Here is a 26036-nt window from a genome sequence, read left to right on the forward strand (position 1 = left end):
TCGGCGCGCCCGGCGCGGGGCAGGCGCGCTGCGGGCCCGGCGCGGGGCGTGGCCGGCGGTGCGCGTGCGCAGGGCGGGCGCTCCCGGCGGGCCGGGGCGGGCAGCGAGGCCGGGGTCGCGGCGCGGTGCGCGGCTCACGGGTTTGTACGGCACTCACCGGTTTGTACGGCTGTCACCGGTTTGTACGGCACTCACCGGTTTGTACGGGGCTCACCGGTCTGTGTGCGGGACCCACTGCGCGGATCGCGGAGCGCTGCCGCCGTGTCCATGTCGGCTCCGTTCGAGGAGCGCAGCGGGGTGGTGCCCTGCGGGACGCCTTGGGGCCGCTGGTACCAGACGCTGGAGGAGGTGTTCATCGAGGTGCGCGTCCCGCCGGGCACCCGCGCCAAGGACGTGCGCTGCAGCCTGCGGAGCCGGCACATCTCCCTGGCCGTGTGCGGGCAGGAGCTGCTGCAGGTACCGCGGGCAGCCCGGGGGGAACGCGGAGGCCGCGGGGTGCCGGGGTCACGGTTATAAAACACTCTGAGATCATCGAGTCCAGCCTGTGACCGACCACTGTGTCAGCCCACCGTGGGCTTCCCTTAAACACCTCCGGGGACTGACTCCGCCACCTCCCTCTGCCATCCAATGTCTAGTCTGACTTCTGTGAAATTTCTTCCTGATGTCCAACCCAGGCCCGCCCTAGCACAGCTCAGACTGTGTCATTAGTCGCCTGGGAGAAGATTTGCACCCCTGTGTGCCCTGTGGTGCCTCTCTGTTCTTTATCCTAGGTTCGATTCATTAAAAATGACATTCATTTGGAACAATTTTGTTCTCCTGCAGGAGGTTTTACAGATGGTGCTTGTCCTCCAGTACATGAAAAGAGCTGGAGAACAGCTTCTTACAAGGCCATGTAGTGATGGGACAATGGGGAAGGGCTTTAAACTGTCAGAAGACAGTGTTATATTGGATATTAGGAATAAATTCTTCCCTGTGAGGGTAGGAAGACCTTGGCACAGGTTGACCAGAGAAGCTGTGGATGCCCCATCCCTGGAAGTGTTCAGGGCCAGGTTGAACAAGGCTTGGATCAGCCTGGGATGCTGGAAGATGTCCTGGCTCATGGCAGGGGTGGAATGGGATGAGCTTTAAGGTCCCTTCCAATCCAAATAATTCTGTGATTCTGTGAAAAAATAAAGATACAAATTCCATGGATTTTAATGTGAATGTGGACAGCATTTCAGTGCACAGCTGCAATTGCTCAAGAAAGCAGAAAACCCAACCAGCCTATAAAGACAGATTTACTTTCACGTTTATAGTTTACTGCTTGTACTACCTGTACCCTGCGCCAGAGCTAGATGTTAGTTCTGGCAAAAACACTTGCATTTTCATTAGACGATCAGTAAAAATGGCATTACCTGCTGAGAAACACAAGCGTTTTCAATACTCCAGATACTGAAACAATGAAGGTGTTAAGTGCTTAAAAAATTATTTGTGTAACAAGCAGCAATTCTTTGACAGGCAACATGCAAGTGTATACTTGTAGGGCCAGATCACCCTATTAATTTTCAGCAGAATACAAGGTGTCTGAGTAAAACTTCGTAACTCAATGTGAACTGGATGCTGAAGAGGTTTTACTGATTTGTAATATTGTACCTGTCTTTTGCAGGGTAAACTTTTTGACTCTACAGTAACTGATGAAGGAACGTGGACCTTAGGTAATAACCTACATCTGAAGTGACATTATAAAGGCAGTAACAGTTCACTCCCTCTTTATTAATGGGAAAGATTACTTTCTTCCCATAGCTTTTTAAAAAGGCAGTCATTATTGCTGGGTTAAGGAACTGAGGTATTACAAAAGCAGTTGGGACTAAGGTTAAGGAGAAAATGCCACATCCTGTAAGGTCGTAATCAATGGGTTACAGACATTTCCATATAGTGACGAGTTTAAAGGTAAAGAGTTATGGTACAGTTGTGTGGTCTATGATTCTCCATAATTCCTACTTTTCATGCATTACATTTTCTAGTGACAAAATCTACAGTACAAGAGAATCAGAAAGAAATTTAAAAATCACACTAAGGTTCCTACTATAATGAGGGAAAAAAGCATATTGGGCCATTATATCATATATAGTGTAAAGCCTTCAGAATATTTTGGGGTTTGTCAATCATACTTGTGGACTCTGCCTCTCAGAGTTTTCCTATGAAGGATTTCCTTTTCCATTCTATAATATTTGTTGATAATTTAGTAATTTAAGTATTAAAAGTGTTAATACACATTGTAAAGCAGAGCCCAGTCTTTTTCAGTAAGCAAATAATCTTCAAAATACACTTCTAATGCTGTATTTATTCACTTCAGTAGAACTAAACACTCTGCACATTTACTTTGAAACTTGCAATGCTTTGAATTGCATTGGAAAATGCTTTAAATGCTTCCAATATATTCTCTATAGCCACAGACACTGTTTAAATAACCATCCGTTCATATGTTACTAGAACTTAGTTCTGGCTTTTTTGGTAATAACTCTCTGTAAAGTCTGACTTCAAATTCTTCACTACTCCCTTAGCAGAGTTGTCTGTATTAATGGATTAAATCTTTGTTTTGAACATCTCCAAGAGGTCACTTTATGTTTGAAATACAGATACTTATGAAATGTGTTTAATCCCTTAAAACAGCTTCAGCATCTTACAGGCCAGAAGGGGAGAGATGAGAGTACAGGCTGTCTTTGCTTCAGCACTTTTTTTCTTGATAATGTTAATTTATTTATCAAGAACTAGGTTGGCATTGGCAGTAAGAATTTCAATTACTTCATGCCTTGGGCTTGTTAATGGTGAATTCACCAAACCAAGACCAGAACCAGCACATAGCACTGAGTTTAAAGCTTGCTCTGTGTGTTTTCATTCAACAGAAGACAGGCAGCTGATACGAATTGTCCTAATGAAGACAAACAGAGATGCTGGAAATTGTTGGACATCTCTGTTAGAAAATGAATATGCTGCTGATCCTTGGGTGCAGGACCAGATGCAAAGGAAACTTACGCTGGAGCGATTCCAAAGAGAAGTAAGTTAAAAGACCATAATTACTCCTTACATTTTTTGTTAGCACACAGAGGTTATGGCCAGGAAAGCTGAGCAAATGCCACGGAAATATATGTTTCAGTTCAGTATCTGTAAAATGCTTACAAGGTTTTATCACTGTGCTTTGAAGAAGTTATTCTGTGTGCACTCTTGTCTGCAGCCTTTGTGATAAATTCAGGTGAGTTTGGAGATGCTATTGCAGTTTCACTAATTGCATCTTCCTAACATTTCACTTGTTAGGCTACACACAACTTCTGTTATTATCTAGAATTATGACAAAGCCATATTTACAATAAATTTCAAACATCAAACTCTACTCGATATGCTTGTTTATAATGTAGGATGGAGTGGAATAGTTAGCTGGAGAAGATGTTCACTGCACTTGTACTAAAATTGCCTAAATTGTTTTGCTATACCTTTGGCACACAACTATTTCTGTGCATGTCTGCAGAGGTGTAGAATTACATTTTAGGCACCAGCTGAATCAGCAGGCTGTGTATTACAGCAGAGAACAGCAGTTTTATGAACCTTGTTATCCATCAGGACACATATTTAGATTTTCAACAGGCAGTTTCAAAGGACACCAAAAGCCAGATCTCTTTCTTAGGGTGATCTGACTACTTGCTAAGTCAGGAACAGCATTACAGAGTCACTTCAGCAGGAGGCAACCAAACTATGACAATTCAGTTTGTTGATGCATTTTCCAGGAATTTCAGTGCTGTGATAAATGTATGACAAGCTGTTTGTTATATGTTCTTGTTACAGTGGCAGAGTATTAACAAAAAGCAATTTAGGGGGTTTGTTTGTGGGTTATCTGGGATTTTTAAAGCATTTTTATTCTAAATAATTTACTTACTAAACAATTTTTAATTTTACTTCCATCAGAACCCTGGGTTTGACTTCAGTGGGGCAGAAATTTCTGGAAACTACAGCAAAGGAGGACCAGACTTTTCTAGTCTTGAAAAGTGAACTTTTTATATGTGATCCTTTAAACAAATACCACGTTACAGTTAAGGACTGGAATCATGTAACTGTTGAAGACTTCAGTGATCTCTTCAATGGATTGTTGTCAGAAGTAATTACTTCGGTGGAGAGATCGATCTTTTCCAGCAGAATGAAGACAAAAATATTACCAGCTGATTTATAAGCTGTGCTAACTTTATGATACTGAGGCACAAACTGTAGAAAAAGATGTACATAAAAAAAGAACGCCTTTGAGCAGAATGTTTGGTTTGGGTGTTTTTTTCTTTTTTAAAAACACCACAGTAAATGCATCAGGGTACTGTTCAGGTGTAAGTCATGTTTATAGGCTTCATATTAAGATGTTTCATAATGAACAAGAAAAAAGCTACTTCACTGAGCACATGTCAATGTTTAATTTAAAGGTACATATCTTGAGACAGGACAATTAGAATTGCACATTGCATCCTCTCCCAGCAGGCTGACCAGACCTTTGAAGCACTTTGCACAGGTCAGCACAATGCCCAGGCAGCACTGACAGGTGAGATACCCAGCTGCACATTTTGCACAGCAATCACTCCCATGAGCAATCACTCCCAAGAAGACTTGATTTGTCCAGTAGTGAGCTTTGGTATGGAGTCTTCTGTGAAAGCTTTAACTAGTTTGAGATATGCAAAGAATGGCTTCTACCTCAGCTGGTCCCATTACAGGAAAGGGTTGGCTGGCTAACATCTCATCCCACACTGATCTCTCCTTCTCCATTCCCTCAATCCATACGACAGTCAGGTTTAACAGCCTGTTGCCAACAGCCTCTGTCCCACAGTGATGCAGAATTCAAGAGGACATTAGCAACACTCTCCCAGAACCTCTTTTCATCTAACATACAATAATACATTCTTATTACTCACTTCCTTGTTAGCACTAGAAGCATGAATGCCTCAAATATTGACCTGGTCTTCAGTTGTGTTTTATAAAGCTTAAAGAGATCAGAGTTGAAGCAATCTTCAATGTTTCTCAACTGGATTGCTCCTACAACAGGCCAAGATGGGGAACTAGTCCTGCTCCTACTGTACCTGTAACAATATGCCTGTTCAGCATTTACCTCTAGTACAGCAAAACTAATGTCAGATTTAGGACATGAAAGGGTCTCATGTGACCCAGTTCTTTCCCTTAGCTTTCATTAGCTATCACCAAGTTTTCACACTGAATAACTTGTGGCATTGGTAAACTACAGCTCTTGCAAACACTGCAGTTATGGATGCTGTGCTAGTGACTGTCCTTCCTAAAGGAACACAGTAAAGTTTCTCTTTTCTCCTGCTCTACCTACTCAACACAACCAGTGGGTAGCACATGGGCTGATGTTTAATGTGTCTGGGGTAGGAGGCCAGTGCCCATTGTGGCAGGAACGTGGGCACAAGGTACTGCCCAAACAGCACACCAGGTGAGCTGGCAGGCATTTGCTGTTGTCACCAACACTGAGTGGGATTAGTCTTTTCTTAACACACTGCAGCACTGCACTACTGCACATCAGATTTTCCTAGTATTGCAAAATCCTCAGAAAGTGAACCAGGATTTAAAAATTAATACCTAATTCAGCACCTGCAGTTACTGTAAACCAAGGTTAGATTACACAGGCTGCTCTACAAACTATAAGGTGTTAAAATTCCTTGTATTGGGATTGTGTTAATCCACTGACTAGTAAAAAGTCTACCAAAACTGACACCACATGCTGTTGAATTCATCATGAAAAGAACTGGGATTTGCTGGAAGGATCTTTAGTCTGAAATGTTACGTTTTCTTTCTGTGAGTTGAGTTCTTCATTATCAAGATCACGGTTCAGACTGTTTCTCAAAAATTCATGTGCCTGTTGATAAGGTCACAGGATGGTCTTCTCATTTCATTGTACTCCTGTAAAAAAACCCAAACCAACCAGTCAACTGAAGTGCTTTCTTCAAGAACCAAACAAAGCATGACATGTTAAATACAGCAAGACAACAGCAAGATGGCTGTTAGAGAAAAATACGTAGCCTCTGGAAATAAAGTCTAGGTAAGGAAGAAGTTCATCATTTTTACAGAATAAAACAACAGTAACAGGAATAACTAAATTACAGATTTTGGCTTTCACCAAGCAGTTATACAACTAAAACTGTATAAAACTGTCTATCTTCTAAGTGGCTTAAGTGAACAATTACAAGAAACTCATTCTAAGAGGCTGGTTTTCTTTTTGGGATAGGAGCAAGGCAAGGGTTTTTTTCCCCTTTTCCAAGCTTTAATGTGAATGTGAATGCAGTCCCAATGTCTGTAGAACATGTCTGCTACCACAACACACATCAGTTCTTTCTCCAATGTTCACACATTAATTAGGTTGTCACTTCTTTAGGTACAGCACTGGCCCAAACATGAACATGGAAAACAGGCCAACTCCACTCCTGTTACATGATTCCAGGAGGTGACCTATAAGGATCCTGGACATAGGTAACAACTAATTTTACTTCTACATTATCAGAAGTTGATTTTACAAGGACTTACCTATTAGGAGGTGGTCTCAGGAATGGTAGGAAGGTGTGTTATTCTGTAGTAACTATGTTTCAGCTGCCGAGCTGTACGTCCAGACACAATCCATTTTAATTTCTGCACATTTGGTTTGGAACACTTGCTTGAGGAATATTCTGTAAGGCACTTTAACACCAGCTCTTTCCAGAAGGTCAATTCTCTGTTGCTTATCTATGTAACAAGACAAAATGTCCTATGCTAGTAACTAGTTCAATCTTTACTTTGTTTGTGTACTTTCACCTTCTTCAACAAGACAGGCAATCTCCCAGGCCAAATGAAAAAAACTCAACATCACAAGAAAGCCACAGAAGAAACCTCTATACCAATGCACCTGTCCCTTCCTCACTGTGTAGGCCTTTCCATTCATTTTTCTTGGACCTTCCCCTGAAATTTTATCTGCACATACCTTGGAATGTAACTGTAGAAATTCCAATGCCTCCGTCAACTCCAGCAGTTTTTGTTCTTCTACCTCTAGTGCCATAATAGACAGGGCCAGGACAGAAGGCTGGAGAGTAAGAAATGTTTTTAAACACTGCTTTGTTAAGTTTCAGCTGCTTAATTTTCTTTGAACTTTCAAGATGTTTACCTTGGCTTTAGAAAACATGATTCTGCAGTGACAGGCCTTAAGCTGGGTCTCAAGTCTCTCAAAATTAAGGTATTTTCTCCTGTAATAAAAACAGATGAGTGAATCTAGAGGAATGCAAGCTTGATCATGGCAGCATCACTCTGGGAACTCAGAGAAACAGCAAGAATGTTCATTATCTAAACAAAGACTTCATTTATCCCAGAACTTCTGGGATTCCATTTAAACAGGTGTTCAGTTTTGGCCAAAAAAGTTCAGTCTCAATGCCAAAAATAAATCTTGTGTTACACTGGGGAAAAACTGCAATATCAAAACAGGCTTAACAAGGAATTTCAGTGCTTACTAGCAAAAGGAATCTTCTTTTTAAACCAGATTTTGCAATCTTTACAATGAAGGAATACTTCACTGCAGCATAAGCAGAGATTTATTCTACCATTATTACTAAGCAAGTTTGGTTTTCAGCTCAGAGAGCAATACTCCATTTATGCAAACAATATTTAAAATTACAGTAATATTAAACCACAGATGCTCACATTTATGACAATTACCATTAAAGGAGGAAAGTCTGTGGGATTTTTAAAGTATAGGAAGGCCAATTACTCAAGCAATTTCCCTACCTATTTTTCTGCATGCTACATTCTCTGGTCATAGGCAGTTATATCAAAATCAGGATTAGCTATTGTACCTTTCACAGCTTAAATTCTCATGAATGAATGAATGATAGAGCTGCAGAAATTGGAAGGCTGTTATAGGTTTGACTTTCCAACACAGTTTCTCCAGTATGATTTTCTCCATTCTCATCATATCAGACACAGTGAACCTGTACTGGCTTAACCGAATTAGGTCAGTGGCGAAGGGCACGTTTCTCTCCTCTTCTGATGCCTTCACAGCCAAGTAGAAGCAGCTCAGTCCAACACAGCCCAAGTGTTTGGGCTGTACCTAAGGGAAAGTGAATTGTTATTTCCAAAGAAGGCCTCTGATCAGGTATTACAAAATGCAAGTATCAAACTGTAGGCACCCATCAATTTCATCAAGTAATTAGTTGGACAAGGGGTTGTTTTGATTTTGAAAACTAAGTCTTTTATCGTACATTCTTATCTTTATTCAACCAAATAAGAAAAATTACGCACGGTGAAATGCATCTCATTCATCTAAAAAGCAAGACTGCAGAGCAATTTTGACCGAGGTACAACTGGCTTGTTAAAAAGGTTCTACAATAGCCTAATAGGAAGCTTTTAGGACTTAAAGTGCTGTACATATTGAGTGATAGTAAAAAATTGGGGGTCTCTAACTCTATTTTAAATATATATACACACATATATATGAACATGTATATATAAATGGTTTTGTTTTAGTCCATAGACAATGCAGTCTCGATTTTTACTGCTTATTCAGAAGTCTTTGAAATCATCACTTTCCCATCCATTCCATCTCACTTTCTCATTTTTGTTTGAACACACAAGGAAAACAAGCTTTTATTCTTGTCCAAATCATACAGTGGTAATCCTGTCTTGTCAAACAATTAAAAACAACCCAGGTCAGCATGTCACATCTGCACAGGAGAATGCAGTGCAAACTAGTGTTTGACCAGATTTTAGGTGTTCAACAGCATCTTGACATACACAAGGCTTATTGATAGGTTGAAAAGGCAGTTAAATAAGAAGTAATATAATATGTTCTTGTATCTATGCAACAGGACAGGCAATCCGTCTTGGTCTAAGTCATTAACATGTCCTGTTTCCCAGCCCATGGGCATCCTTTAGTTTTTCCTTCTCCAGAGGAAACACCTTTCTTAATAATACCAAAATCTGAACGGAGAACACCAGATTTCAGCTCCACACAATCAAGAATCTCTGGAAAGAGCTTAACCTTTATCTAAAACCAAAACACTCTAGCTTCGAATAGGATCTAGGCTGAGAGCTTATACTTTAAAAACGCTTACCTTCATTTTTGACAAGAATCTATCTAAGAAATTCACAGCTAGCGAGAAGGTCTCGGTGCGGAAGCCAAAGAACTGAGTTAAGCTGAGGAGATCCTTCACCTCGAAGTCTCGCAGGCGGGCGGTCATCCGCAGGCCGTTGTCGTGGGCAGCCTCCAGCAGCCTGAGGCCGGTGGCCCGGGGCTGAGCCCGCGGCTCCTGCTCCAGCATCGCGGGGAGCTGCAGCAGCACGTCCCGGGCGCCGCCGCTCGCCAGGGTATCGATCATCTGCCACGAGAAACGACGCCAGCCAATCAAACTGCCAAAACGCGGCAAACTCACCAAAAACCTCACAAACTCCAGGGCCGGGATGCGGCAGCCTGGGCACGGAGCGCCCCGAGCCCCCGGCGCCGCAGCCCGGGACTGCGCGGGGCAAGGCGGGGCCGCACCTCCCGGGACATGTCCGGGCCTGTCCCCGCTGCCCCGGGGCTCCGCCGCCACACGAGCGACCTGCTGGCTCCGCCGGGGGATGGAAGGACCGAGGGACAACGCTCACCCCACGGAGGGGACGGCAGGGGACGGGAGATGACGGAAAGGACAGCGCGGGGAAGCCAAACAAGCAGCCGGCGGGACGGGAGCCGGCCGCGCGCCCTTACCTTGTCTGTGCGGCGGCGCTCCGTACCCGGGAGAGGAGTGTCCGGAGCGCGGCCGGAGTGTCCGGAGCGGGGCCGGGGTCGGTCAGGGCCGGGCACCGTCCGGGCCCGCGGCACCGGAGCGCACCCCGAGCCCTCGGCCGCCGCCGCCGCCGCCCCGCCCGCGCAGTGCCGCCCTCTGGCGGCCCCGCCGCGCCACGGCCCGGCCCCGGCAACCCGCCCCGCCCCCGGCCGCGCCTGCGCACATCGGCCTCGGTGGGGGCGGCGGCACGTGAGGGACCGCATTCAACCGAACCGGCCCGAATCGGCCCGAACCGGCCTGTCCTGCCCCGGGCCCCTCACCCCCAATAAAGCCCGGCCCGAACCGGCCTGTCCTGCCCCGGGCCCCGCACCCCCAGTAATCTTCGGCCCGAACCGAACCGGCCCGTTCTGCCCCGGGCCCTGCGCCCCCAGTAAAGCCCGGACCGACCCGAACCGGCCCGTTCTGCCCCGGGCCCTGCGCCCCCAGTAAAGCCCGGGCCGCCGTGATAATCTCGGTTGTTGGGCGCTGGAGCACCCAGCCCCGGTACAAGTGTTTTTTAAAGCATAAGTGGCTCCGAAAGCCTTGCGCTGGCCCTGGCTGGGGTTCCAGGCCAGGATGGCCCCCGGGGCTGAAGGCTGGCAGGGTTCGGTACTGCTCCCACCTCCAGCGTGGCTGAAAGCTCTGGGCTACGAGGCATTAATCGCTTTCCAGCCCCTCCCTCGTATTTTGGTGTATTCATGGAAAGTGAGATCGCCACCCAAACTGCGGAAAAAACCAAAAACTCTCCAGAAACACTTTAAGTGTTAAAGAATCAAGTCACTGCTTTTTTTCTCGCCAGGATGTGCAACAGAAATAATTTCATGCACAGATAGCCCGAGAGTGCAGAGAAAATCATTCTACGGCACATCCAACACTCAAACCAACATTCAAAACTGTTCCAGAGACTGAAAATACTCCACTCCTGAACAGACTCTAGGCAAATAAAGGGAATTGCACACTGTTAAGCATTTTTGTTTTGGACATGCTTGGGGCCCAAGGCACTTACTTATTTAATAAACATCTCATTATGTGCTACTTTAGTAAAAGTCATTACCCGTTCCTTAAAAGACTGAACAGTGGCTGAAGAATCCATTTTGCAGACCATTACGATGGCATTTCAAATGGGTTCAAGGTACCTAAGTTTTTTCTTAAAACTGTTGAGGTGTTATTTCTACTTCAGCCTAAAATTTTCAAAATATTTTGTGAAAGTTCCTGTGAGTTGCTTGAAAGGCTTAAAATTCTCTTGAGGAGTGAGCTGACTTTTTCTGAAAAGCAAGGTTTTTAGTAAGGCAGACCTCTTACCTGTATTTGATCTTTTCCCTCTTCAAAGAAAGTACGTGATAGTATGTCCCTAATATTAGAAGTGATATATAGCTCTAAATTTGTTTTATCAGTACCAATGGAGATATTGAACATGTACACATCTTGCTGATGGAAGTACTCTGCATGAAAGGGACATGAAAGTTCAAATGCAGGTGGATTTTATGGGTTTTAGAAATTATCTTAGGAAGACCAAGTTTGCAATAAAGCCTAGGTGATAATTATCCTGAGCAGAATGCTTTTTTTCAGTCAAGTCTATCAGCTTGCTTAATGTTCAGAAACCGTCCTGGAAGAAAGGTTAAATGATTTATTTAGCTTCTGGCCAGAGTTTTTGTTACCACTTTTGCCAGCTCTTGATAGCTGACACTTGAACGCACAAACCAAGTCAACCGATGTAGTCTGAGAGTGGGATTTTTGCCTCTACCTATTCTGCTTTTGAGCCTGTTTATTTTGCACTTGCCGTAAGTTTTGTTTCTCAAGTGCTTTATGCCTCCCTTTGAAACAGAGGAAGGTTGAGTTGCACGTTAAGCGGTGGGACAACAATGACTGCTGTGAACGAATTCTGGCCCCGTCTGCCTGAAATGAGCAACATGCTGGATTTGCTCCCAGAGGTAGATCTTTGTTTTATAACTATGGGAGACTGCAGTTGTTTCCATTATCTCTGTATGCCTTGGAGTAATGTCAGTGAAGATCAGCTATAGGGTACTTTTGTCCATATTTGTGAGGTTTTAGCTATGTAGAAACACTGGCTAAACACTGGCAAGGACACTGCCTGTGTTTTCACAAGAGTGAGAACTCACCAAAGCAGTGGCGTGAGTTGCTTTGAATTCGGTGATCACAACTGGCTGTTGAAAGCACTTGGCACATCCTCCCTGTGTCCCTGCCAATATTCATGGCTCTGTTGTCACCCAAGGAGGGGATGATGAGACAGCAGCTCTCTGGGGAGCCTCTGCAGTTGTGCTCCTTCCTTTGAAGGACCGTAAAAGAAGGACGGTTTTTTGCATCCATGAGCTTTATCACCTTATTTACTCAATGTATGCATTAAAAGCAATATTCATACTGCTTTCTCCTATTAAATCCTACTTACAATGGATTTACTGTGTTTAATTCTTCCCATCACTTACCTGTGGAAATTAATTAAAATTTGTTTCATTGGAAGAATCTTTGTACTTCAGAAAAACTTCCAGCAGGCAAGACTAGAAGGTAATATAATTAGAGATGCAGAGATTTTTAAGAAAAATGTGTTTTTCATATTGGACTTCTGGAAGGCTCAGTGGAAGTCAGCATTATGGAGTCCTCACGTGTGAAGGTGAAATGACCCAACACCATGCCTGTGCTTCTTTCCCCTCTAAAACACTTGCATGAAATCTAATTTTCTTATGGACTTGCTGTTCATTTCCTTTCCTTCGTCAGACCTTTGCAAACTACTGGTTGAGAGAGTCCATATAAAAGGCTGGTTTTACCCTCACTATAATGTCCTTGATTTGAGTGTCTATTAGACAAGAAGAAGTAATTTGTTAAAAAAATGAGAGTGGAAGCATCAATCCCAGGTCTCGTGCCGCAGCCCATCTGAGAAAAAATGAGTTGTCTTCAAAATGTGCTACGAACTCTAAACTGTAAATCAATCTGTTGCTATTGGATGACATTCCCATATAATTGCCCATGAATGCAAACTTAAGTACGTCAAGTATTCACAGATGCAGCACATCAGAAATAAAGATTATAGTAAATCAGATGTCATGAATATGGATATTTATGTTGCCAGTAAATAGTCTGAGTTATCTAAATTAAAATTCAAAATTATATATTGCAAAGGAAGTGTTCTTTTTTTTTTTTTTTTTTTTTTGAGAGAGAGAGAGTTGGAAAACATTTGCAGTGTTCTTCCTGTCATTACTATGCACATAATAATCATGTGAAGCAAATGATACTTCTTTTCATGCTGCTTGTTTTAAATAGCTTTTATTTCTCAAATTGCTCTTTAAAATAGTAAGAGAGTGCTGTAAAAAACAGTGGGCCATGGATGTGGTTTGAAGCTACTGACAGCAGGCAAAATCACTGGCTTGTTTTTTGTTCTTGCAGTAAAGATTCTGGACTGAGGTGATGGCATGGAAAAGCAGTTAATGTTAATTAAATCTAACATATAAGTTATGATTTAAAAATGTTCTTTGGGCTTAGGCACTTGGCAAACAGAACCCCAAAACACCTTCATGGTGCTGCTGTAGCCACTTGAGCAGCAGCTTGGGAGGTACCTTGCTCTGGGTTGCCAGAGCTCATGCTGAGGTCTGAAGTAAGTGCACTCCATCTGCTGTGTATGTGGGTAGAGGATGCTTCAAGAGAGACACTGCAGACACTGAAAGCACCAGGAACTTCTGAAATGCACTGCAGCTGTTCTCTTGTAGCTCTGACAGAGATGAGATAGAGGATTAAGACTGGATAGTAAAGATGCTACATCTTCTGTCCTAGATGTCTGCTCTGCCTATTCAGTGGTTGTCGTGCCTGAGACAAGGACACACAGTTTTCTTGTGGATTGGTCTGGTAGCTGAGGGCACAGATTGCTCCCAGTATCTGCAGCTGTGTCAACTGGGAAGTGCTGGGAGTGCTGCAGGGGTGGGTGGGGAGCCTGCCATAGAAGCAGAGTGGATATTTGCAGGAGTGGTATCTTCACTTTTTTCCTACTTAGTCTATGTCAGATGTCTTTCAGAAATCTGTGTGGCTGTTTAATCCTCACTGCCACAGTCAGCCCCTGCAGGGCTTAATTATGTGCATGTCTCACTTGAGACTTCCACCAGGATCCAGGAGCTTCAGTTCAGCTCAAGGCTATGGTCCAGCAGTGGCTGTGGCTGGGCTTCTCCACTGCTTGGCCAGACTTGTTCGTTGGATTTCCCAGATGGGCCTTGGACTTGCTGTGTCCCCTGGTCTGTGTGGTGATGACAGGAGTGCCCATGGCTGCCACTGGGCTGGCTCTGCTCCTGCTTTGGAGTGGTGGCATTGTTGGTCAGGTTCTGCCCTGCCTTTGCCAGGGTTGGCCTCAGTTTTTTTGTTACCTTCCACACAACTAGAGCTGGAACAAGAGTGTGTCTTCTGGCACCCCATTCTCAAGACAGCTGAAGAAATTAGTGCTGGCTTTTCACCCTTTGCTGTGTGTTTTATAACTATAGTATCAGAATAAAGATTCTTAAAATTATTTTTTCTGGGATTCCAGTTAAAAAATAAATTACTGTAACATCTGGAAAGGTTTCTCCCTGTTCCTTCTCTTGTGTTTGTTCCCTTATTGTAATAATTGTCTTTAGTTCATTAACTTAATTGTACAGAAGTGCACACAAGAAAGACAAACAAAAGGCAAAAGGTGAAGCTTCCCAAGTAAATGCAAGATGCTGTAGGAGATTTGCTTTCTCTGCTGTTACACCTTTACTAATACTCATTATATCAAATATGTCAGAGGAGAGAATAAAGATTCTGAGATGGGTTTAAGTACAAGACCTTGGGAATACAAGTGGGATGTAAAGGAGACAAGTCTTTAAGTCATTTGGACCTGCCTTAGGGAATGTTCATAATATTAAGTTCAGTTTAGGCTCAGGAGAATTGTGGAACTGTGATTTCAAAGGCCCCATTTCAAAGCTTGCAGAAATCCAGGTTCTTGAACATGTTACACATCTAACACCCACTCTCCTCAATGTAAAGAATTTAGATATCTAAACTTTACTGAAGAAGGAAGGATCTCAGAGACCAGAGAGGGCATCAGTTAGCCCCAACACAGCGAATGATTTGTTTGAAATGTAGATTAAATTAATTCAAAAGTTTCTTGTGACTTTTGCCTTACATTGCATTGTTCAGATTTTAATCAGAAAAAAAACTCTACAGGCCAAAAAGAAAGTCAGTGATCTCTGCATTTCCTTGCTAAAAGTCATTTGAGAGAAGGACATTATGTCAGACTATGTCTTAAATACCAAACCCTGGAAAGCATTTAGTCACTGTAATCACCTGTTGATATTCTTACACTGATCTTAGTCAAACATCTGCTTTATGCTTTCTTCATTCTTTATTTTCTTAAAAAAAAAAAAAAAGAATTACAAGGTAATAACAGGTTATCTCTTTTCTCATCCTAGAAAACTGGTTACTGTATACTGTGTGAAATTGCCGGGTTGAGGAGACTGTCAGGGGTTTCTCTACCTTGACTGCAAAGATAATTCCCAAAGCCCTGTTTTGGATAGGGATAATGGCAGTCCATTAGCTCTTTTTTTCTTTATTACTGCACTGCAATAGTATGTAATCTATATGCAAGTCTCCTGTCTGAGCTGTATGCTTGGTTATGTGATCTCTTCGAGCTATTTTTATGATGCATTGATTTTAAAAATAATCTCTTACCCCAAAAGTCTTTTTTTGACATTATTAAGGAAAACCCTTTGCTGTTTCACACTCCTTTCTCCCAGCCTTTGCTAAGAGCCTCAGCAGGCATTATGGATATGACTGGTGTGTAGTTAGCTGCCCTAGGAGAGGAGGGTGTAGATGGGGTATGAAATCTACAGTGTAAACAGCAGCAGTCCTGTAGTCTTCATGGTTATGTCTTTCCCACCGATAATTTTCAGCCAAGTATTTTCTCCCACTTGGAGAAGATTCAGGGCTGCTTTTTTCAGGAAGAGTCATGTCAGCTGGATTTGGAAGAGAGGGTAATTTATTGAACAGACAGGGAAAGCTGAGACCAGGCACTTGTGATGATTAATAAGCCTGCAGAAGTGTGTGTTTTTGTTAATCACCCTGAGAGGAGCAGCCTGGGGAAAGTGTCAGTTTTCTTCAGAGAGAACTGTTAGAAGTGCTTGAGTCATTACAAGTTTTGCTTATGGACTGAATGTTTCCAATGGTTGTGTGGGTGCTGCACATTTGCTTTAGGCTTACTGATAATGAGCTCATTGTTCCTGACTGTTCTGGAATAACAGTTGGTGAACCCTCAAAGCTGAGACTTGGCATGATGGAAATACACGGTTTGGCATTTTTTGTAAAGGAAGAAAAATTAGGAAGTCAATCACTTGCACTTGGAAGCGTTTTTGTCTTTTAAAAAAGGTCAAGTTTTTGATAAATCCCAAATGAATGCAACTTGAAACACTAATTGAGAGCTCAGGAGCTCTCAGTGGTTGAAAACAGTTTGCTAAAGGCAAACTGGGAATCTTGGCACTGTGCTTGGCTGAAGAGCCCAAAGAAATGGCATGACTAAATAATTTTTGTTTGATGGATCATGTAGGACTTAGAGATAAGCAAAAATAAACAGAAAAGATTGTTGGGGGGAAAAAAAGTAGCTTGAAGATGTTATTCCTGCCACAACCTCCAGAAGCAAGGTGATACCTGCTAATGTGAATTTGCCTTGGCTGGGTTTCTGTCTTTTTAAAGAAGTCTTTTGGCCTGTTGTCTCTGTCTTAGTTTCAAGAGAAGAGAGTCTGATATTTCCTAATGTGATTTACCAAATGAGTTAAGTAGTTCAGGTAGTATTTCAAACAACCAAGAGTTAAATATCTTTTTAAACCAGATTTACAGTACAGCAGTTTCCAAGTCAGTCAGTATCCATGTTGTTGTGCCAACTCTGTGGTTAGAGCCCATCTCAGAATATGGAGTGTCAGGATATTTCAGTTCATGTGCAGAACTACGTTCTTCTTTTCAAAAGCTGTTTCAGAAGAAAAATGGACTGGTGTTCGCAAAGGCAGAGCTGTGATTAAAGGACAGGCTGCTTCCCTGATGGCCCCTTTTGGTTTTAGTGGAGATCTTCAGATTACCTAATGTAGTGAATTTTGTTCTTGCAGGGGGAAACCATAGCAACCTGTCCCTTTAGAATGCACGGTATGTAATCTGTCTGTCCTTCAGATAGTATTTTGCAGTCCAGAAATAGTCACCGTTTCCTAATGTGTGAATGTGAAATGTCAGACAAATGTGTCTGGAGTGACAGTGTTGTCTCTGAGGTAAACATGAGCCCTATTGTGCTGCTTGTCTGGTGCTGCACGTTTGAAAAGCAAGTCCCAGAGGAGAGCAAAGGAAGTCTATTTTTGAGTTTTTAATATATGGATGAGAGAGGTGCTGTGAAATCTGGTAATTGAAAGAGATGCTGCAGTCCCTCCAGTGCTGCTCTTCCCTTGCCCTCCAACCTGTACGTGCCCCTACTTATTTTTGTCCTAGTTTTCTTCAATTATGATATATGGAGTTCCATGTTTTTTGGCCAGTGCTCTCTGATACCACTTTGGGAGGCTCAAGCAGTGCTGGAAGTACTCAGGGATCCTGTAGTGAGTGTCCTGCAGCCTGCTCGCAGCTGGCCAAAGCTGCCGGCTGTTTGTTGAAAGCATGGAAAACATTCTTCCTTGGTTAAATAAATAAATGCTTGTGAGCAGCCTCACTGGCTTCTGCTTGTGTCACCCTCCCACTACGAGATCTGAAACAGCTGAGACAAGTAATTTCTGCAGAAACCAGCACAGATTACTGAATAGTTAAAATTCAGCTTGTGCGCCTCAGAATCTGCTGGCAGTTTTAGGGACTGGGCTACCAGTCTGAGAAGGGATGACTTAGCTTTTTTCCTTGTGAAAAGGGCCAAATGAGTATTGAAGGAATACATAGGCAAATATTTAATGATACTGCTAGGGATTGATTTAGACTAAACAGCTAACTCAATGTTTTCTTTAAAAATATTATCATGACTCCAGCTTCTGTAGGGAGTGTTTAAAAATCAACTTAAATGGCACAGAATGCTGTTTATGAATATATGTTTTGTGAAATAGAGGCATTTCAAATGGCTCTTTTGCAATAAATCAAATGTTAACAGCCAAAACTATAGTTTAAAATGGTAAATTATTTTGATAGGGCTGTGATTTACTTAAGAGGAGAACAAAATGAAGTTGGCTGGTTGGTTAGGTTTTTTTCTGTTTGTGTCATAGTAGGTCAAGGCTGTGAGATTCCTTCTGTTCCTTTAAAGTGATTTGGCTCCTTTTTGTTGGCGACACACTGATTTGGTTTAAATTATGGTTAGTCAATTTTTTCTTGTCACAAGTCGATTTCCTTGGCTTTTTTTGGAAATCATACCTGTTCAATAGCAATTTTCATCCTTCTGTCCCCTTTAGGTTGGTTTTTCATCCACCCTTGAGTAGTTATGCTTTTATGAATAGCAGCAGAGCACATATAAACTATTCCCATTGTCACTATTTTTTGTTCTGTCACCTCCTGCTATCTAATCGGAATCCCAGTTGTTTTCAGCTTTTGCTTTGTTTGCACTGCATAATTGGTGTTTGCATTTGTCTGTCGATGGATTCGACTGAAATCACTGGTTACCCCTCGTGTGGAAGCAAATGCTGTGGGTTTCTTGGTTTGGTGATTTTTTTTTGTTTGCTCAGGTGTACTAGCAGGTTTTCCTCCTTGTCTTGCTTGGGGATCTAAAAGGAATTTAGAAAAAAGGAATTTTCTGAAGGAAAATATAAATGACAGTGTGTATTCTCAGAACTGTAGTACCAAAACTAATGATACAAACAATCATGTGTATCACGACAATTCAAAGTCAGAACAATTGAAGTCTTTCCCAGCAGGACGTGAGATGCAGCCTTCTCCCGGATGAGGGCACTGGAGGCTCATGGATTGCACAGTCCCTGCTCATGTTTCATGTAACACATTGCAGGCTGTGAGATTCGGTGGATTTATATTAGGAGTTTCAGCGACTGTGTGGAGCTACTTTATAAATTCAGGGCTGAGAAATACGAGAGAAGAATGTGAAGGGAGATATTTTTATATAGAAGACTTTCAACTTAACCTCCCCCTAGAAGGATTTTTGAGTTTTGAAGAAAGTCAGGATAACTTGCTGAAGGGAATATGATGCACTCACTTGACAAATAGAGTTTGTAAATCTGTATCTGAAGTTTTCTAGATTTTCAAATGGTGGAGTTTTGCAAGAATGAAGAGTAATTTTTGCTAGAGGATTATTTTCCATATGCAGTGTCTCATTTTACCATTTAGTTAGATACCCACCAAATTACTTACATGCACTTAAATCTTGTACTTTTAATTGCTACATCCTCATGTGGCTGCTTTGCAGCAGCTATTATGGAATTTTTTACATGAGTAATTTCCCCTCCCTTTGCCTTAACATAAGACCCATCATGTTTATTTGTGTTTTGTTTTTTGTTTTTTTGTTTTTTGTTTTTTGTTTTTTTAATCGACTTTCAGTATTGAGTAATATTAATGGATTTGAGAGAGGACAATGTATGTAGTTGCAGGTGTTTTAATGGATGTCATATTTTGAAGTGTGACCTCTCCACCAATTGAGGGCTTTTCGATGTGGCATCTAGTGACAAGGTTTTGAGGCAGTTAATGTAGCAGTAAAGATAAGATTGTAAATAGACAGATAGCTGACTGAGGTGGCACAAGAACTGGATTGAATAATAGAACTAATTATGTAATTGGGTATTATTATGGTTTTGAGAATCTCCTGATATTATGACCAGTCTGCTTTTGTTTGTTCTCTGTGTGTGCTCAGCTTTACATAAGCTTGTTCTCCAGTGAGTCTGGCAACTCTGCAGTCACAAGCCAATAATGATGCAGAGCAGTGAGCTGAGGTCTCTGCAGAAGACTTGGCAGATTATTAAATGAAGTGAAAGTGTAACTCCTTGCAAGCCCAGCTGCTGCTGGCTGTTGAATGGAGGGATGTTTGTATTTATGTGCCTGCTAACACCACTGTACATGGCGAGAGTTTCCTGAAGGCTTTGCTAGAGCAATGTGAAAGTCATCTAACCCCTGGCTGAGGAAAAGTGGTAGAGTCACTGGCTTTGAGGTGACAGGGAGCACATCCACACTTCAGTTACGAGTGTTAACTGCTAGGCAGAGCTTTTAATTTAAGCTGAAGAGCAAGTGTATTAGCTCTGCTTGCAAATAATTTTAACTGTAATTTAAGAAATTTATCCAACTAAATTTTTCTTTGTTGGATTTATCTACTAATATGCCAGTGGAGCCTTCTACCGTTGAATAATGCTTCCTGCTTTCTATGGCTGGTAAGCAATGGTATGGATGGGCCTTGGAGATGGGAATCTAAATTACAGTTTATCTGTGTTAAAACATAATCATTTTTTCAAAGTGTATGGGCAGCAAACTTTGGTGAGATGAGGAAGATGTTGGAGGAGTAGGTCTGTGTGCAGTCCAAGTGTGCTGTGCTGTGTGGCCTCTGCCTTCTCAATGTGCAAAAGGAGCAAGTGGCACTTTCCAGCTGAACTTTGCACTTTTGTGCAGGAATTTGTTAGCAGTAAAGTGCACCTTGTGTGCTGAATGGTGCCATTTTTGCACCTGCATGTCTTCAGGGACTCTGCAAATGTTCTCTTTGCAAGGAATGTGTAGGTTAAATCATCCTTGAGGTCACTTCTTGTGCCTCAAGCAGCGGGGTCCACGAGGGGCTGATTCCTTTGAGGCCACTGGTACGTGCATGGTTAGAACAGAGTGGTCAGTGGCAGGAGTGTGGGAATTTTTTCTTTAGAAAGTGGGCAGGGAAAACACTCCTCTCGTGTTTTGCTGAGCTTTGTGGCTGCCTGGAGAACCTGTGCTTCATTAAGCACACAGCTATAAATTGTCAAGCTACCTGAAACAAAACCAATACTGATTAGTTAAATATTTATGGACTCCTGGCTGGATGTTTATTATGTTGTAACATAGGATGGTTTTCAGGTTAATGCTGTGAAATAAAATTAATTCTGATCTGGGGAAACCCTTCCCTAGGAGGCATTTACACTTGGCTGGCTGCTAATCTGAATCTAGCGCGAGTTCTAGGTCCGAGGAACTGCAGAAGCATGGAGAATTATGGTGGCAATCTGTTTGCAAACCTTCTATTTAACATTTATCATAAGGTTTGTGTTGGCCAGGGAGCTTATTGCTGTGCTCCATGTGCTCTGGATGTTTGTGGGAGGGAAGCCTACATTTTGACAGGTTTTCTCAGTGTGCTGAGGTCTCACAGACAAGGTGCAGTGCCCTTCCTTTTCATTTTGAGTACTCCTCATTACCTTTCAGAAGCAAAGTTTGCTAATTAAAAGGCTGTTTGCCAAAATGCCTGCTTTGAATAAAGAGAGTTTTCCATACGGTTAAATTTCCATGTTGTTACCTATCTTGACAAAATTACTGTTGCTTCTATCAGTTTCTTAGGTGTCACTTCTCCCTTTTTGATTTGTTCCTTGCTTCCTGTAAATGAGCTTATACATTATGCATTTAGAAGCTATTTTTCTGGTATTCCTCTACAGAATAACTTAAAATATGCAACAATCAATGCTGCTCAGAAAAACTGTCATATTTGTGTTCCCAGACTTCTTGGAAGGTTAAAAACCCTGTAGCTGACTCAAAGGTGATAGCATTCACTGTAATGGATTGCACAGAAAATCAATAGGAAAGAGCTATTGTTTGAAAATGTTATTACAAGCTAATGTCAGATTTAAAAATATATATCAATGAGATTGTTTTGGCTGGTGACATGAGAACCTGTGGATTATGCAGTTCCTCTGTATGCAGTTTCATTTTTCTTTCAAGGTAATGAGCATCTTTACACTTCAGTGTTTCACAGCTTTCTTTCTCTTACATCTGATTTGATTTAATTGTAACGTGGAACTTTCTTCAGACTGACAGAGGAAGACCTATAAAAGCTGTCTTCATAATCGTTGCTGCGAGATAAAGACCTGCAGCATGTCAGATGTTTGTTTTTCTTCTTTTCAGTGCTTACTTATTGAGTGTCTCAGTTCCTACTGAGGAAAATAATTTAAGGAAGATATGAATTACCAATTAATGCTTTGTTTATTCCAGTAGATAAACAGAAAATGTGTTTCTTGCTTGTCTTGTTAAAAATGGTATGGTTTTGTTAGGAATTATTTTAGAACTTCAAGCAGAAATCAAAGGATTATCAACAGCTACCTCCATAAACTTGGCCTTAGCAAGTAATGTCTTGAGTTACCTGAGAAAAGAATAATTTGAAAAACTGGCTAATAGCAATAATCTGAGTGGTTTTAATGTGAGCCACAAACTATATAACCTGTAATTTCTAAGGTACTGTGGTGCTAAATTTCTCTGTCTGACAGGACTAGATAGTCAGGATGGTGTACTGTCAATTGCTCTTGTCTCTCCTGGTCCAAGGCTTCTTTTCAACCTGTTGCCTACATTTATGATTTCCAGTGCTTGCCATGCTGATAAATCTTGGACCCGTGTGGCTCAGTCAAGAGCTGCTTTGCATTGTTGTGAAGGCCCATCCTGCTGCAGGGAATGTGTAAGGAATTTCTGCCCTGCCAAAGATTTTCAGCTCTACCTTTTTATTTCCTTTCACCCTGAGCTTTACCCAAAATCTGCATTGCTGGTTCTCTGCTAAGCAGCAGCATGTCCAAATGCTAATGGCACAATTTGTGACCAGGCCTTAGATAATGAAGAATTTACTGAAGGAAACCATTTTGAGCACTTGTATTCAGTTCTTCCCTGGGCACAGAAAGTTATGAACACTCTAGGATCCAGCCAGGAACTATGATACTGATGTCTGCAGTCCCTGTAGTCATCACTCAGCAGGCATTGACTGGACACAATGCAAGAACTCCCAGCTTTAATAGCTGATAACTAGTCAAAGCTTAACTATGAGTGAAGGGGAAATGGCAGCTTTTTTGCTGAATCCCTAAATCCTCATTCAATATCTTTCATCAGAAGCACGCTTTTTTCTCTGTCTTTTCTTTTTTTTTTTTTTTTTTTTGGTCACTTTTATCTGGAGCATCTCTGAGGCAGCACTGAAAGCCAGTAGATTTCATAAAGTACTCCAGGGAGGTTCTACACTCTATCTTATCACAGCATTTACTTTGTAATTGTAAAGGCTATTCCTGATGGGCAGGCAAAAAGGATTTAGAAAGGAAGACAAAGTATTCATTGATTTATTTATCATATTTAAAGCTAAAAGTCTTTGAACAGAGAACTACTGATCTGTTGAGAAAATCTCAAGTATTTTCTCCATGTGATAGAAACTGCTTATTTACAACAGGTGAATTGGAGCTACTTTTCCCCAGTAGGTTCGGAGAACTGAACTCCCTGCATATCCTCCCAGCCCTTAAAGATTGTGTTTTGAGTCTTTGAGGTACTTAAACACTTAAGAAACAGGAAAGAAATGCTTTTTATAGTGCCTACCACATTCTAGATGGCCTACTGCATGCTTTCATGTAAGTTTCTCATGTATAAAAAATAGTATTTTAAGGATAAAACTGACACACTGTTCAATGTGTTGTGGATATACGCAAACAAAATATTGCAGAAGTACATCTTAAGTACCTTAGTGACTTGTTTAATGGAACAAGAATTTCAATAGAAGACAGCCATCTTTGGCTGGAGAAGAAATATAAGTTCTGGCTTATTATACCTATAAACCAAAGAAAGAACTGCATTGGCTTTTAAGGTATGTAGAAATTCTCACATCATCATTTATAATGTTTCCATAGCATGATTTGGCTTATAGTCTAAAGTTTACTGAATGCTTCGTTTTATAGAGAAGAACTTTACTGGGTGTGTATTTATTTCTGAAACCTGCAAGTCTGCAGCCTGTGCTTAGTTTTCTTGACTGCTGTGTTGAAGTTCTCTGCCTCCATCCTTCTCAGGGCTGTCTTTCTTGTTAAAGTAGTTTTATTCTTTTGTGACTTCTGTGAGCTGATGATGTGACCAGAATTGTTTTGCATGCAGAGGACTTGCTCTTCCAGATGTGTTGCTGAGCATTCACCATGACAGCTGAAGTCAACACACATCCAGCATGTCTGAAACTTAAGCCCTGAGGCCCAATCAACCCTTTGCTGAAATCAGTGGAGAGGCTGGCAGCAGTGGGAGCTGGACTGAGGACAAAAAGTCTTTTGAGGCTAAAGTCAGAGTGGGAATATCATGAAATGCTGGGTTCCTGCCCAGCTCCAGTGCTGGCTGTTGTCCAGTGCTGGCTCATCTGTGCTCTGTGCTTCTGTTGCTTGGCTTTGTTTCTGTGAACAATCATTTTAGCACTTTGAAATGTAACATTTTGAAAACTCCTTCTGGCACAAGATCTCTAAGTGTGTGAGTGGCCATGATTTGTTTGTGTCTTTTTGATGGTGTTCTGGGAGAAATGATAAAACTCAAGTGTGCTGTTTCTGAGTTTGAATACTGTGGACTTTGTAGGATTTTTCCTGAGACACAGAAGCAGACGTGCCCTTGCTCTAGAGTAAATGAACCTAAAATCACATTGAGACTTGTTTTGCACGTGTTCCCCTCTCATTTATTGCAAGTCTGTCTTTAATGTGCTGCTCAACACACTGTGTCTGAGCCAGGACTTCTGGTCACTGTTCAAAAGGGTAATTACAGGAGGTAAACCTGAAGGACTTCTCAGTACTCTTGGGCAAACCTTTGAGTGGATGAATAATACTCTTTACACCTCTTATGAATGCAAGGGTTTTCAATGCAGCAGTAAACATTGCAGTGTAACTTTGAGGGCTTCTTACATGGAAAACAGCTCCTATTTCACTCCTGACAAGCTGAGTTGCAATGGGACCCCAGTCCCTTGTGGGCACAAGGGCTTGTTGTTTGGGTTTGTTTTTCTTTTTTCATTTGTTTGTTTTATGCTTTGTTTTCATGAGTCAGTGTTTCACTGCAGTCTGGACACTTCCACAGCCCCAAACTATCAAACATTTGTAACTTAGAATCACAAACGGAGCTGATGTTTGGCAAGTCTGAATGGATGGTGTGTTTTTCTTCTTGCTGCTTATTTAGTGATGTTCAAGCTCCTAAATCTGTGTTTCTTGACAGTTTTGTCAGCTATCAAAAAGAAATCTTTCTTTTTGTCTATAAACCCAACCAGTGCCAGGTTCTTGTTTCTCACTCTTTCATGTAAACCTGCTTTATGCTCAAATGGCTGAATTGAGGCAGCTGTTAGTGACTCTTGAACTGCCTGAGTAAATCAGGATTGTTCTTACTGAAGCTGTATGGAAGAGAAACAGAACCAAATAATCTGCATCTCTGAGACTAAATTCTTAACTGGTGAATGAGAGCTGGTTAAGATATTTTTCACAAAATGCTTTTCCTAGAATAGGTCAATTTTAATCAAAGTTTGGTTTGAAAAGGTTGAGATGCTGCTTCTGGTCAGAATTTGGGAGGTTGTGCCCCAACTATCAGCAGCAAATATTCCCTGCTCCTGTACTTCTAGTTATGGGGAACTTGGCTTGAAGCTTTGGCTTTTTGGGCGTTTTCCGAAGTAGAGATTGAAATGGACCTTGTCCACATCCCTGATGGTAAACCAGAGGAATGCAGGAATATTGGGTCCTTCTGGATCTTCAGAACCGAATTCCATTACTGCTTTTTAAAGGTCTTATCTTCAATGGTATCAGGTGTTTGCTGGCTAAAAACAGATGTGAAAAGCTTTACCCCTTGACCACTGTATTACGTGTGAATATCAAGAGATATTAAACAGTCCTACCTTGTGTAATATGAGTCTCTAATGAAGTGTTTATGTGGGCTAAATGTAACAAAGTCAGATACCCTGATTTAAATGGTGTTCATGATGTAATCGTAGGTGGATCAAATTCTGTTTTGAGGTCACAGTGGTCTGTAAAATATGCATGTAGCTCCTGAACTGACCATTGGGAGTCCTTGGATTATAAAATCTCTACTTGTCTGCAGTGTTTCTTGACTATGTTCTAGGTCTTAATTTTTAGACATATTACCCTGCAATATTTTGAACTTACCCCTAGTCCATCTAATCAATGTCATTCTAATCTACAGAAGAAGGAGGTTTTAGTGATTTTAGCTGGTTTCATCTGTTTGACATTGTAGTCATTAATAAATCAGACCTGTATTTCAGATTCTGTACAGTAAGACAAGGAAATTATTCTAAGCATTCCAAGAGTTTCTGCTTAAAAATCAGAATATGATGCCAAGTGGCATCTTGTGTCATTTGCTGCCAAATACCATTTTGCC

The 26036-nt window shown here is 41.7% G+C and overlaps 2 protein-coding genes across 2 annotated transcripts; one reads left to right on the forward strand and one right to left on the reverse strand.

Moving 5' to 3' along the window:
• The first annotated feature begins 187 nt into the window (after positions 1-187).
• NUDCD2 (NudC domain containing 2) lies at positions 188-4278 on the forward strand. The gene is made up of 4 exons (XM_066328959.1): positions 188-456; positions 1646-1694; positions 2886-3037; positions 3940-4278. The coding sequence occupies exons 1-4, from the start codon at positions 268-270 to the stop codon at positions 4021-4023; spliced, it is 474 nt and encodes a 157-aa protein (XP_066185056.1). The 5' UTR covers positions 188-267; the 3' UTR covers positions 4024-4278.
• Positions 4279-4406: 128 nt separating this feature from the next.
• On the reverse strand, positions 4407-9866 carry CCNG1 (cyclin G1). Its single transcript, XM_066328958.1, has 7 exons — positions 9725-9866; positions 9093-9356; positions 7836-8089; positions 7154-7232; positions 6974-7072; positions 6544-6738; positions 4407-5922 (listed from the first exon to the last, which is right to left on the reverse strand). The coding sequence occupies exons 2-6, from the start codon at positions 9354-9356 to the stop codon at positions 6547-6549; spliced, it is 888 nt and encodes a 295-aa protein (XP_066185055.1). The 5' UTR covers positions 9725-9866; the 3' UTR covers positions 4407-5922; positions 6544-6546.
• Positions 9867-26036: the final 16170 nt, after the last annotated feature.

The sequence above is a fragment of the Sylvia atricapilla genome, chromosome 14 (assembly GCF_009819655.1).
Source record: "Sylvia atricapilla isolate bSylAtr1 chromosome 14, bSylAtr1.pri, whole genome shotgun sequence".
NCBI lineage: Eukaryota > Metazoa > Chordata > Aves > Passeriformes > Sylviidae > Sylvia > Sylvia atricapilla.

Bases quoted from the DNA above. Each gene is read 5' to 3' on its own strand.
- CCNG1 (XM_066328958.1), bottom strand. From the start codon at position 9,356: ATGATCGATACCCTGGCGAGCGGCGGCGCCCGGGACGTGCTGCTGCAG. The intron at 8,090-9,092 runs GTAAGCGTTTTT...ACTTTCCCTTAG, and splicing joins GATTCTTGTCAAAAATGAAG to GTACAGCCCAAACACTTGGG. The intron at 7,073-7,153 runs GTAAACATCTTG...CTTACTCTCCAG, and splicing joins TCATGTTTTCTAAAGCCAAG to CCTTCTGTCCTGGCCCTGTC.
- NUDCD2 (XM_066328959.1), top strand. From the start codon at position 268: ATGTCGGCTCCGTTCGAGGAGCGCAGCGGGGTGGTGCCCTGCGGGACG. The intron at 457-1,645 runs GTACCGCGGGCA...TGTCTTTTGCAG, and splicing joins GCGGGCAGGAGCTGCTGCAG to GGTAAACTTTTTGACTCTAC. The intron at 1,695-2,885 runs GTAATAACCTAC...TTCATTCAACAG, and splicing joins TGAAGGAACGTGGACCTTAG to AAGACAGGCAGCTGATACGA.